Source organism: Dermacentor andersoni, chromosome 2 (genome assembly GCF_023375885.2).
Source record: "Dermacentor andersoni chromosome 2, qqDerAnde1_hic_scaffold, whole genome shotgun sequence".
In the NCBI taxonomy this organism is placed as follows: Eukaryota; Metazoa; Arthropoda; class Arachnida; order Ixodida; family Ixodidae; genus Dermacentor; species Dermacentor andersoni.
Window position 1 is genome coordinate 110,323,323 of NC_092815.1, and position 14,330 is coordinate 110,337,652.

Consider the following 14,330-nt stretch of genomic DNA (forward strand, 5'->3'; position numbering starts at 1 on the left):
TTACATGCTTTAAAATTGTCGCTTTTCGCACATCTGCAGCACCAGAAACGTGCGTAGCATTAAAACGGGATGAGCAGTTTCTTTAGCATACGTTACAGACCTTTAGCATATGTTACAGACCATTTCAGCAAAAGTTCAATGCTGTCACATTGAGGCGTTAACACAACGCTTTCCAAAAGCATTAGGTGCTCTACTTCGGTGCAGTCACTGAAACAAGGCATCAAATGAAGCTATCACTTCACTTTAAAAGAAGCTATTGCCATTACATTTTAGTATGCAACATTACTGAACATTGTCATTACTGAAAAAGTCCAGAAGCGAACTGACGCCAAAGTCTGATGTGTCCATTTTATTCGTCAAATACTGAATGCTGCCAATTGCTGCACTACATGAGCCCACACATGCGCCATACAAGAACACTGATTTAAACTTCATCTCCAAGGAGACATGAAAGCACTGGTTCTTTTGTTTTTTGGCACAGAACAAAAATTTCACAGCAAAGTTATCAAGCACTCCCATGCAATCCAATCCGGATAGGTGTGAACAAAATTTTAGTCATAAGAAAGATGTATACAAACGCACATAGTTTTATGTGTAGTGTCCTTGACAAGGCCATAATCCGAGAGATAAAAAGAAGCCCCGAAATCGGGTGAAACCAATCACAACGCCTGCGGCTACTGCACTGAACACAACAGTGGTGGCACTCCCCTAAACATAAGATGTGCCATTCAATGTATACATGCCTCTGAAGTGTCCATGCACAACGACGCGAGCTAATTAAAAACAGTGCAAAACACAGAAACAAGTACGGCAACAGTGAAGCGCACTCAAATCATTCGGAAAAATTCTCGGCTCAAGTGTTTTGCGAGTCACTGCCGAACTGGCTAAAAAAAAAAGAACACTGCGGCAGTTAGCCAAGTGAGAGGATCTGCTCCCCTCCCTGTCCAGCAGCGTGAAAGAAATCTACAGATGCCCAAGGCACGAAAGGCACACACAGCTCTTTGCCAGCACGACTGCATGGCTCATCGCATGGTGGCCCCACCCTCTTACCCCATTTTGCTTGCCCAAAGATTCTGGCCACGAATCTAGCACAGGATGAGTGCAGAAATGTACTGCCACGAAAAATATTGCTAACACATAAACAGTGTGGCCAAACAAAGAAACAAATTATCAACAGGAACTGTGCTGTCACTCATCAGCAGGTATTAGTGACTGTACCAAACGACCACTGCCGTTCTTTCTGCTTGGCCTCAAAAAAGTGAGGTCACAAGGCTGGAAAACTGGAGACGGCAGTGCCGTCGTGGCAGAAGTGCTGACGACACAACCCGAGGCTTTACAACAGGCATGTCATGTGCAGTCAACAATAAAGCAACAGCTGGAACACTAACTTAAAAAAAAAAAAATGAAAAAGAGAAAGAACAACAACGAGAATAGCAGAACGCTGGTGGGCGAGTAGACATGGCTAAAGTATGGTGCACTTCTTCTTGATGGGGCGCGGCTTCTTACGTGGCCCGTTGCTGACAGCCTTCTCGGTCTTCTTTCTGTTACGAATTTCCCGCATCAGGTCAAAGAAAACCTGCACAGAGGTAGCAAAGCCCAGGTCTTGAGAATGCAGCACTAGAGATGTAAAATTTCATGAAATTTTGAGGGGCGTGAAAAAAAACTAGTTTCTTTCGTTTTCTTTCCAAAAATATATGAAAATGTAAAAAAAAAAAGGATGATTGTGCACAGAGCTATGAAAAACCTGACACATTTATTTCTCTAACAATAAAAAGAATATTGTTACATTAGTGCATCACAAAAGTTCCAGCAGAGCTTCCAGGTTCAAAATCCACACATGATTTCACGTCAAGGCATTGATTTCACATTAAAGTGTAAAGACCGACATTTGTATCAATCTGTGTTGGATTCATTTCCGCTTAACACGTCAACGCTTCGCTATGCAGTGGACGAAGCCTTCCGGACATTGAGGTTCGAGTGCACGTACACAAATTTTTACACGCGATCCACTGCGAGCCTGTTGCATAGCTTGGTGGGTACAGTTCCAAACTCGGACCAGTTTCTTTCACATGCCAAAGAAGAAGGGGGAATCAGCAGTATGCGACAGGCAAGGTTGGTTGAAGCAAAGTTCTTGCCGCCACGTGGATGAATCCAGGTGCTTCACAGAACTCCCAAACTCCTTCTTTTGACCAAACTTTTAGATATGTCGTATGGAGTTGGATTGCAACAGAAGAATTCTGCGGGGAACCCCTGTGTTTCTCTCTCTCTCTCTCTTTTTCCAATTTTATCCTGGTCGGAAAAAAAACTAAAAAAAAAAACCCAAGGCTTTTGTATTTCCCTAATGTGTTTTTCGACCGCTTATATCTCTATGCAGCATACATCATTTGACAGCCTATTAAACATAACACAACAGCCTATTAAATGATAAGTTCCATTCCAGGTAGAAATTCCACTGACAAGAAAGCTGCGATTGTGACTACTGCTTCTTAGATGTTCTGAAGTGAGTGAAGAGACAAAGAGCAGGGAACACCATTACTACAAACATACTCAAAACGCAGGGACCATGTGTACCGATCTGCAGAAGTTATCAGAATGCGCTAAGTGCAAAAGAGCTGAAATGTTTCCCATCTTAGGCACACAGCATGTATCTGAGACATGACCTTGAGTGTTAGAACTACACAGAGCACCCCTCAAGTCAAGACCTCAGGGTTAGAAGACAGTTGAGCTTTTCTGTTTGCCTTTCTGCATCAAAAACTTTCTACTCATAACTGTGAAGCCCTGTCTCCTGCATAAAGTTAAAAAAAGAGTGGAAATATCATCCTTGAGTCCAGCTGCGCAAGCTGAGTTGAGCTTTCTCTTTATGCAAGCTATGCAGGCTTTCATGGCCAGCTATACAATCTGCAAGTCTGCTACTGCGTGTGTGAGCTCTCTCTTCTTCTACCTTTGTCTTTTCCTTCTTTCTTTCAGTCACCACAGATATCCGAAAAAATTCTTGCTGAGCTAGCTGGTGAAACATTGCTAGGCGTATTGCAGGCGTGAACAGACCCTCACCTTGTCTGCCCTGTCTGTACGTGTGTCCATCTGTGTCTATCACCCATTTAGTGGTACTTCTTGCTGGCAGTGACCTATCTGCTGTCAATGGGCAGGAAGTCATGATTTACTAGGATGAGAGTGTGGGCAGGGGTGTGGGGTGCATGAAAAAAAAAAATCTGTTCCCTGCAACGAGGCATTGATATAGTTTTGCTGAGTAATTAAGTTTTGGCATATTAGATTGCTGTCATACTAGCCATGGGATGGACGCCTTGTGTCTGAAAAAGGCGAGAGTGTGGGTACGTGTTAGAAAGAAAACCAGCCTAAACAGGGCTCACCTTGTCGACATTGGTGCGGTTCTTTGCGGAGGTCTCAACGTAGGGCACGCCCCACTGGCGTGCACGCTCCTGAGCTTCCTCGATAGACACCTTGCGGCTGTCCTCCATGTCAGCTTTGTTCCCCACAAGGATGAATGGTATGTTCTCGTCCCCTTTCACCCGCAGAATCTGCTCCCTGCATATGGCATATTCGCATCTTTTAGTGCTCACCGCAGAGTGGTGCATAGGGCCTAACATTGCAAAGCAACACAGACGCCATGGGAGACTCTGTAGAAAGGGGGCTTCAGAATCATTTTGACTAGGTGTAGTGGAATAGCAAAATTTCCTAGTTGAGTATAAATATTTGGGAAAAAAGAAAAGATGACTTTCAGATACAGAATCAAATAATGAATACTTTTCAATTTCTGAACGTGAGAAAGGCTTCTGTACATTTTTCGATACATTCGACATTCACAACTGGACGTCTGGTTACTGAGCAACATATAAAGAGAAACAGCTGAAAAATCACCATGTCTGTAGCCCTGTCACAATGATGATATGTGGTGCTCAATGGCGCAAGGGCCAAATATGACCAAAGAGCACCAAAGCCTTGTCATGATGACAGCAAGGAAACCCATGAAGAGCACGTCACTAAATATGCAGAGTGCTGTTTGTTGAAGATGCAAAGTGTGATACTATAGCACCGCACACATTATTTTCAAGGGGTACAAACATGGTGAGATCGTCCAAATAAATTGCTTCACCTGAATCGGGAAAACAAATTCATAAGCTCTCAAAGGTAAGGCACACTTTATAAGCTTAAGTTAGCTGCTCTATGTATTTGCTCAGCCACAGCAGCAGAATAATTCGAAACAGTCAGCCCTTGCACCTGACTTTCTGTTTGTAGACTCCAGTGTGTGTCGTTATTTGAAGGGAAATGAATATTCGAAAACTTCAAATAGTGAATTTGGGAATCAAACACAAATTGAACAGCAAGGGCTGTTCTATTTCTACAAAAAATGACACATATTCGCAGACCTCTAATCCAGATTATCTGCGATTCTGAACATATACGTAATACTTGGCGCACAGGTGCCTTTGCATTCGGCTCCCACTGCAATCTGGCTGCCACGGTGCAGATCTGTTCTCAGAAGCAGAATGCAATAGCTGTTGGGTCACCGCAACAGGTCCTCCAAAGAAAGAGCCGCCTTCCATCTGTAGTGCCGTCTGCCTACTTATGTTGACAGACTGACCTCAATGTGAGTTTCACTATGGCTCCACCAAAAAGGTTATCAGAAGTTCTTGTTCTTAGCGGAATAAGTTGGAACTGCTGTTTAAAAGAGGTTTGTTGAACGACAGACTTGATGGCACCTTCTTTCACAGGTTTGTTTACCCAGAGCAATGAAACCGATGCTCAAAAGTGTGCCATAGCATGCGCGCCAAAACAGCAAGATAATCCAGCATTGCAATGTACATTTTACTCTGAGCTAATCATGGCACAAAAAAAAAACTTGAGTGCTTAAAGTATCATCGTGAGGTGAGTCTATTCTTAACAGAGCCACACCCTGGCTAGATTTCTTTTTTAAAGGGGCAGCATTAGCCTTGAACCTTCCCTGCTCAAGTACTACACGTGAAATATAGAAGTGCTCTCACTAGGCCGGTACTGAACCAATCTAAATGAAATTGTGTGCACTTCAGTAGTTCACATACACATCATTCTTTACATTGTTTTTTACAGGAATCGCTAGAATTCTGAAAGAATTCAAGCAACACACGCATGAGTCTTCATGACAAAATACAATGCCTCTCAAGAATGCTCTGGAATATAAGCTGTGAACAGGAGTTTTGTACAAGTTGTGGGGATTTGGGGAATTCGACGCGCCATTGCGCGTGCGCATTTCACCCATGTCTGCAATCCTTTTTGCCACGTCGTCCTCGCTCCGAACCAGTTTCGGCGGTGGCGCTCCACTCGCGGTGGTTCGCGGTGAGGGCGGAGCTAGTGACGTCACGGAGCGGCCCCTGGTGGCTACTGCCGTGACGGTAGCGACTCCCTTGCTCCTTGGCACAGCGCCCGGTACGTACATGCTTCCTCTCGTCCGCTGACACCTTTGTGACTAGGACTGAGCTCACGCACAGTGCCTTTGCCCGTGCGGGGAGCGCGTACCTCGTGTTGTTCCTATCCCGACGCTAAGCCGAAGAACGGGTGCCTAGTGCTCGCGCGAGGTCGTACCACGCCGAGCCGCACTCATCGGAGGCCCAAGCCGAAGGAGATTGCCCGAGCTCTCGCGAGTTGGCCCATCGGTTATCGCGAGAGCAAGTAGCATAGCCGCCGGGACTTTTCCTAGCGGCGCGTCCCAGCTTGAGCCTGTGCTCTCGCAGCGACGTGCTACAGGCGCCCCTAACTGTATTTTTCGCCCTTGGTGCGGGACCCCTTTGGTTCCCCGCCGTCCCGGGACAGGGCGTTCTTGCAGTGTTGGGTGCCGTTGGAGACAATAAACGGTTTCCGTCAATTTAGGGCAATACTGTGTTCTTGCGTGCGTCGCTCGGTAGCCCCTCGTGGCCTGAGCTCGCGCGCAGCGGTGCTAGAGGCTGACGGCTGACGCAGCCCTGTGGCTCGCTAAGCTCGAACCCGCGGTGGTCGGTACTCCTGTGAGACCTTAAGACCCCACAAAGTAAACGAAATAATTTCTCATAAATCGTAAATTAACTAGTACAGCATATTTGCCTTCTGTCAATGCTAATATAGATGTAGTTTACTGAATTGTGATAATCTGGCTTTGGTGTAAAGGTACAAATTCGTAAACACTTATTTTCCCTCTAATTAAGCAATCATTGGCAATATTTCACAAAAGTACAAGAGCAAAAACAAAAATTGCGTATGATTCTAGGTGCCTTGTATCCCCAACCATTCCTGTCGCTCTACGCATTGTCAACATTGCTTAAAAAGACAATTTCAGTGTTTAACCATTCAAGAAAAGGAATTGCAATACTACTGTACTTGCACAAATATAATGCAAGCTTTTTCCGAACTTTTCCGGCTCAGAACATGCCTTGCATATTTGGGTTTGTGACACACACACACACACACACACACACACACACACACACACACACACACACACACACACACACATATATATATATTTTTTTTTTGAAAGACTGAAAGTCCCCCCTCATGTAATGTTTGTGGTCACATTATTTACGTGCGAGTACGGTACTCATTATATGCACACAAATGCTTAAACAAACCACCTTGTGAAACAGTTCAGTACATAGAAGTGATGCAAAACTACTAGTACGTCGACTATCGATAGTACAGATAGTTTTTTAAACAAGTGATTGCATTAAAAATATTGATAGCATTACTATAGATAAGACTATTGATAGTACGACAGTTCCCTATGAAACTATCAATAGCGTAAAAAAATTAATATCAATAGTATTACTATCGTGCGCTGCAACAACACAGAGAGGCATGATCGTTACTGCCGTATGCATAGCTTGTGGCTCGAGACATGCAGGGAAATGTCACCAGGATTATGTTGCAGTGTTTACATCAAGTGATTTTACATTTTTACTAGTGCAGATGCACTAGAGAAAATACACTATCAATATCAATAGAGTGCTATCAATATAGCACACTATCGAAGGTGCTATCGATAGTTTCAAACCAGTAGCACATGGCTACTAAAGTACCAGTAATTTGTAGCGATGTATGTCAAGAGGCCAAGTACCTGAACTCTGTTGTGGCAGCAAAGTTCTCTGGCTCCTCAATGCTGAAGACGCAGAGGAAGCCTTCGCCTGAGCGGAAGTAATTGTCCCGGATGGCAGCATAGTCCTCCTGACCGGCAGTGTCTAGAATGTCGATTTGAACCTCCTCCCCATCAAGGATCACTTTCTTGCGGTACGAGTCTGCCTTGGTTGGCTCATAGTCCTCCACAAACTGCAACACACATTTGATTAGACATGTTGCCAGTACTTTCATTATATGCTACATACTGGCCTAAATGCTAAACGAATTTCACTGAAAGCTTTCATTTGCAACTGGCAGTTTTATGGTGTTGTCCAAGAAGCATTATCACACAAGGTACCAATATCACAGGTTTAGAAACCGACAATCTGTGAGTATTTGAAGCTAAACTTATCATGTTCTACTTTGCCATCATTACACTTGGCATTTAAAATTTTTCCGGTGCACACATGACCTTTGCAGCCTTACAGTAATGGGCAAGCCCACATCAGCTTCTCGGGTATGACAGTACTCTTTCTCTATTTTGTTTTGCAGAAATCTAACCTCTTTGCCAGCTCCCAGAGAATTTCCCACGAGCAGCAGACAGACACTACAGACATCATGGCATAATTTACGACATCAACAGGTGATGACTACATGGGCGAGCACGGCAAAAAAAAGAAGTGAGGGATTTTTTATTCAAATTGTAAGCTTCCCGGAATGCACAAAGTGGTTACATCTGGCTGCAATGGTAAATGTTTGCTTAAAATGTCTGAAGCTGCTTAAGCCATCTGCCTCAATGGCTATGGAGAACCAAGGCAGAAAGTGTGCAGAGTAGCAGGAGCTGAAGAGTCACATGAATGGCTTGTGCAATGACCAACAAAGACAACTGCACTTGGTGGTTCACAGAAGGCAATGCACCACAAAGGCTCCTACCTCGTCATACATAAATTGAAGTGTAAGTGCAGACTTGCCAACGCCTCCGCTGCCCACCATAATGACCTTGTGCAGCGCAGGCTGGGCATTCTTTGTTTTGGACATGGCCCCGTCTTGTCAGAAGCTGATGCTGCATGTGCAAGCAGAGGGGGGGCAAGTAAACAAGAGGCAGCATACAGGGCCAATATAAAGCACACGTGCTCTGTCATTGAAAGGTCAGACTGCAAGCAAATGAAATATTATTTACACAAAAATCTCAATGGCCCTGATGCTGACAGCCATACACAACATCCCATTCAGTAGTGGGTAGAAAGGTGCTCACTCCCTCCCACCAATAAATAAAGACATACTATTACTAGACAAAATGACATTGGCTGGAACTGTACGAGACACCCAATAAGCTTTAGGAGACAATGCAAAGATTATGAAGTGCCTCAAGAAAGTACAGACACTTTGCTTGGAAAGATTTGAACAGGCATATGTGACTGTTTCCTCAGTGGCAGATTGACTGACCAGATTTAACATCTCCGAGCTACAATTTGGGTACAATGGGCAACTTAGTATAGGGGATAATTCAAACCATCTAGAGTTTGGTAATGTGCCAAACAAAAACCAGTACAGAAACATTCCTGCACTCTGCCCACATTAAAATGTGACAGCCATAACCAGAATTGGCCTGGTGACTGCACACAGGAACAGAATGTCCCTGCTACTGGGACACCCCAGCAGGGGCATATTTGTGTAAACAGTGCTTACACAAACCTGAAGCCACATATGTATACAGGTAATTTTGAAATTTGTTCATGTCCTCTAATAATATAACGCAAACTTGGCTGTGCTATCAGACACAGAAAGCCCAGAATTATCTGCTTCCCTCTGAAATATTTTCTTCTAATGTTACAGTGACGCTGTTAAGCGGTGTTTCACAGTTTTAATAATCAATAATTACAAAATAAAAGTTACCTTGCGAACTCAAATAGACAACTTCTTCATGCAGTTTCTTAGCCAGTAATGCAGTTTCTTAGCCAGGTTCTTTTTCTTTTGTTTCCCTCAAGTCACATTTTACTGTCTCCATGCTGGAGGTCAGCTACAAATTTGTAGGGCTGCGGCGGTGAAAGTTGACAGCACCGTTCTGCAATGTAGCTTGTACAGGAGTCTCGAAGCTGCCATACAACCAGGGCTTCATAGGTGAATCATCACTAATGACAGCCAGTAAAAAGGCCTCTAGCACTTTCAAAGGCTATGAGAACGCTCTTATACAGCTCCACTGTCTGATGTATCAGCTGCTCAGATTGTCATATACCTGCACAGTAATTTTTTTTTCAGCCTGTGCAACCTGCATTCAAGCAGCATTACCTGGTACCGATGTTGGCTGCCATGCTGACTTGCACGTCCTGTTGTTATACGTAGCGCTTTGTTACATGTGCTCACAGCATTAGCCAGACTCAACATTCACTTCCTGTTTGATTTCCTCATGCTACCAGCGACTGTACTAAAAAGATCTGGAATTCCAGTTGCCTCCCACTGTTGCTGGAAATACTTATTCACCCTGCAACGAACATGAGCACCATTACTAAGGCCTCTGTGATGTTTGTTATGAGCACTTTGATATAGAAGATTGGATGAATGTATTCTTGCTCCGATCCTCAGGCCTGAAGCCCTGCAACCCTTTCTGCTCTGGTGTCATGCTACTGAAAAGTGAAGTTCAAAGGCTAGTATACTTACATGCAATATAGAGTCAGAGAAAAGAGTTAATTTTTAAAGTGGTCATGTGCAGAAAATCTATTTTTAAAACACAGTTAGTATTTCTCTACAGTTTCATTATCACAATATTTTATTTGTTATTTTTATTTAGAACGACCTCACCACAGGCCTATGAAGGGGCATACGGTGAGGGGGGCATATGCTAAAATTTTAATATGCATAGTTAATCAAAAGATAAAGACAAAGCTTGACACACATCATCATGAACTAAACCAAACTGTGGGCTATCACCTTATCAATGAGGCAATGGCAACTTGAACTGCTGTCATTCAAGTTTCCTTAATTAATTCTTATATATTTCAAGAAGGCAGATGAACGGAACTAGTGACATAGCTCTGCTTACTTCAATAAGCAGATATCTGCTTTTGCAAATATACTGGCCAGCAGCCGATAACTACTGTTCAAGCAATGCCTCGCGGTGATTACAGACATTGCCAGTATTGAACACAGAACACTATCAATGAGAGAGATGTTTCTGGGGCAATTTAACTGGATGGGTTTTAATGGCACAAGGTGTTTCTGGAGTAAAGTTAACGTCTAAATATAGTATGGAAGCCTTCCATTCTACAACACATGTTGTTAAGCAATACAAGCTGGCAGATAAGCACTACAAGAGTGTAATGTACAGTGGCTTCACACACAGTCATTGTTTGTTTGATAATGATCAATACTGGTTGGGGCTGCAAGTGCTCCAATCATGGCATTTGGCCCACACAATTCAGGTTTATCTACTGTGCACTCACTTATGCAAACAACAAAAGTGCAGGCAGATGAAAGAGAACAAAAAGCAAGAAACATGGCAACAACTATATCTGTGTCACTGATGAATTGGCTAATCCTGCAAGAAGTAAACAGCAGTAATCAACTGATTAACTGGCCAAGTTCATAGTCATACTGTGACAGTACTCTAGCCACTGCTTTAATGGCTACAAAATATGGTTCATTACCCACACGGAGATTCGCCTCGCGCAAGGAGATGAAGACTATGCACAAGGGCACATGAAACAATCAACCAAAAAACGAGAACATTGGGTGACAATGACAACAGAATTTCGATTGGGCATGCTTATCAAAGAAAAAAGAAAAATACCCTATGGTCAACACCCTTGGCAGGGTAACCTTCTGGATGCTTCAATAAATTTATGGAGAGCTGCTATAATGGGCTTGTGGCATTCACCCAATGCACACCAGCTGATGTGCACAAAGTGAGAATGGGTTTGATTTCGATAAAGTTAAACCTAGATCACTGGTTGGGAATACAAGGAACTGCTTTATTCTTGTGCATTAGAGAAGTAGTTGCCTAATAAAAACCATTCAAATTGTGTGGGCAGTCACATTATGGTAGCGGGCTTATTTGCTCCATAAATGTTGCTACCCTATAGTGTCACCTATTGTGGAACGAGAACATTAGTTTGGTCAACGTTCATTGCAGATGCTGAACAGCTATTGAAAAGTGTTCACATGCACACAAGTAAATTTCGCTGCTTTTGAAACAGAGTGGGAGGGTGAACTTTGGCTATCAAATATTTAATAAGAAACTCGTACAAGAGGTCTTTCGAGGCTAAAGAAATGACCCAGGGCTGCTGCATAAAAGCCAACAAAGAAATCGGGATTTGAGATCTGGAAAGCTATGCTGCACACAGCGACGAGATAGCCAACAATCACCACATCGAATGCATTGTCCAGACGACAGCGCCGTATAAAAAAATGCTGCACATCGCGACTCGACCGGGCTGGCTGCAAATAAAGCGGTGTTGTTGCTTATGTGCAAGACGTGGATCAGCACAGGGTGCATCCTGCAAAGATGAAGTGGCGTTATCGTGGGGGCTGACACACCCCATTGGAACGAAGACAAAAAAAAAAGAATGCAGCTTTGATAAACAGCGCACAGCAGACAGCTCGGATGACACAGCACGCACCTCGGCACGAATGACAGATCGGCGCTCTCTCGCGGCCAATGACTAAAGCCACGGACTGGGGCGTACTGCTCACGCCTGTCGTGAGAGCCGCGCGCAGTTACTGAAGCGCAGAAATGGGCACACACGCAAGTTACTCGGGTGGCGAAGGAATACGCGCGCTACGCTGACCTGGCAAAGGCACCTACGGCAAAGGCGGTCGAGGCACGGAGAAACGAGGCTGTGCGACCGCCGACTTTGATAAGCGGACGCAGCAGAATCCGCAAACCAAGTGACAACTGAGCGCCGCTCCGGCAGCCGCGAGTGATCGGACAGGCAAGTCCAGGGTAGCCGGTCGCGCGGTAACTTGGATCATCCAAATGGGCACTTTACGCAATCGCTGCACCGGAAACGGACTTGCCGTGCCGCTGTGTACAGAAAATGTGCTAACAACGCCGTTAGAAACTGGCAATCACGAGCTAGTGACGCGCACCAACCAGCAGCAGTGCTGGACGGGCGATGCGCGCTTTAAATCGTGCTGAAGCTCAGGCACAGGCGACTGCTAACGCCAGGGCGTCACAGCAGCAGCAACTACGCCCAGCAACCGCCCTGGGCGACCGCTAGTTTCGTTGCAATAGATGCACCACGGTCGCCGGCCACATTTCGATCAGCCGTGACTCGTGGTTTCGAAGAACGAGGGGAAACCAGAATAAAAACTTTTTTTTCCCTTATGCAATCCTCGCGCAGGACAGATCCGATCCGCCTCCAAGAGAAAAAGAATTCCAGCCTAAAATGTCTCAGTCACACATACCTTCGTACTCCTCAGCGGTGCTTGAAATCACAGATGCGTTGACGACGGCAGTAAGCGCATAGTCGGTCAACGGCTTCTTCGGAGGAGTATCAAACTACCGGCAGATTGAGCGTGTCAAACGACATACCTGTAGCACTTCACGCCATAAGCCATGGACGCTGTAGAAACTATGAATCATGGGAGATTGCTTGCGTTACGGTGGTCGACGGCAGGTAGCGCGACGATCGTCAGAGAAAGTATGCGGCGCTGTGGTCGAGGTCGATGTTGAAGGGGAAGCAGATCAAGACTGCTCCATAGCAGATCAGACCAATCAGACCATCAGACCACGGTGATTACGGAACCACCACACCACTCTTAGTAGCGAATATGTTTGATCAAACTATGCTATGGTAGTGGTTAGTTCCCCATTTAATATGTAAAAAAGAGATCCCAGAAAAAGAAAACGGGACAGGCAAGACTGACAGACACAGCGCTGACTTGCAAACAGACTTCATGTCTATGTATGAGGTCAATCTCTGAAAATATTGGTTTAAGCATCGCTGAAGAGCATATAAAGGTGGCTGGGATCAAGATCGCTCTTTGCCTTATTGGGAATATATTTGTATATTAAATATGTTGCATACCCAAGTACACCAGACTAAGCAGATATATCGAACACAGCAACGTCAACGTGATTGGCTTCCGTGCTGGCCTCTCGTCGCAGGACGCCATATGAGGCTGATCAAACATCATATCATCGATGGCAGTACCAGGGACACCAGGGCCCTGCTCGGACTCGACCTCGATAAGGCGTTTGACGACGTTCTGCACGAATAAATCCTGGGCTCCGTCGCGGACTTCGAGCTGGGCCCCAGACTGTATAACTACGTCTGATCATTCCTGACAGGGAGGAAAGTGAAGCTGTGGATCGGCGATTTTGTCTCCGGCGAGGTGCTCCTGGGCCCGCGGGGCACGCCGCAAGGCTCGGTCGTTTCGCCCGCTCTCTTCAACTGCATGGTCGGCCTCCCCAGGAAGCTGGCCCAAGTTGAAGGTATCAAACACACCACCTACGCCGACGACATCACGATCTGGTGCACCGGCGGTAGCAAAGGGCAAGTGGAAAGCGCCGTGCAAGCTAGAGGCCGTACGTATAGACGTTAAGGAGCAACTAGTACCTAATACGCACCGGACTCAGGTGCTCCCCGACCAAATCCGAGCTTCTGCTTTAAAGAAAGAGGGTGCAGACCCAATTGAGGGCTGGAAACCTGTCTCCGAAAGTGACATTCACCTGTTCACTCGGAGTGGCGACCCGATATCGAGGGTCGACACCATCAGAGTTCTAGGGTATGTCATCGAATTGGGTGGTGGCAACGGCACTGCGTTGCGCGAAATCCTTGCAAAGACCGACAACGCTTTTCGCCTCGTGCGAAGGCTCACGAACAGACATCGCGGCCTCAAGGAGGACAATTTGCTTCGGCTCATCAACGCCTTTGTGCTGTGTCACTTCACCTACACGGTGGCCATGCACAAGTGGCTCAGAGCCGAACGGGACAAGCTCAATGTACTCATTAGAAAATTCGTCAAGAGAGCCCTCGTGTTGCCCTTCAGAACGCATACCAAGGACCTCCTCCGGCTCGGCGTACACAACACCACGGAGGAGATAGCCGAGGCTCAGGAACGGACTCAACTAACTCAGCTGTTCACCACACCGGCCGGCAGGCGGATCCTCGAGGAGATCGGACTCGACCCCACCAAGAACTTGGCTAACAACACCCAAATCCCCAGAGAAATAGCAGAGAGGCTCGTCGTCGCCCCGTTGCCCCGCAACGTTCATCCCGTGCACAACGCAGGTCGTCGCAAGGCAAGAG

General features: G+C 45.6%; 1 protein-coding gene across 2 annotated transcripts; it reads right to left on the reverse strand.

Moving 5' to 3' along the window:
- Positions 1-334: 334 nt before the first annotated feature.
- Positions 335-12,654, reverse strand: Rala (Ras-like protein A). Of its 2 annotated transcripts, none has more exons than XM_055076599.1 (5): positions 12,484-12,654; positions 8,052-8,143; positions 7,082-7,290; positions 3,369-3,543; positions 335-1,576 (listed from the first exon to the last, which is right to left on the reverse strand). In XM_055076599.1, exons 2-5 carry the CDS (start codon positions 8,100-8,102, stop codon positions 1,463-1,465), a joined length of 549 nt encoding a protein of 182 aa, XP_054932574.1. In that variant the 5' UTR covers positions 8,103-8,143; positions 12,484-12,654; the 3' UTR covers positions 335-1,462. The 2 variants fall into 2 exon arrangements, with proteins under 2 accessions (XP_054932574.1, XP_050043911.1); XM_050187954.2 differs by having other exon boundaries at positions 8,014-8,143.
- Between the last annotated feature and the right edge of the window lie 1,676 nt (positions 12,655-14,330).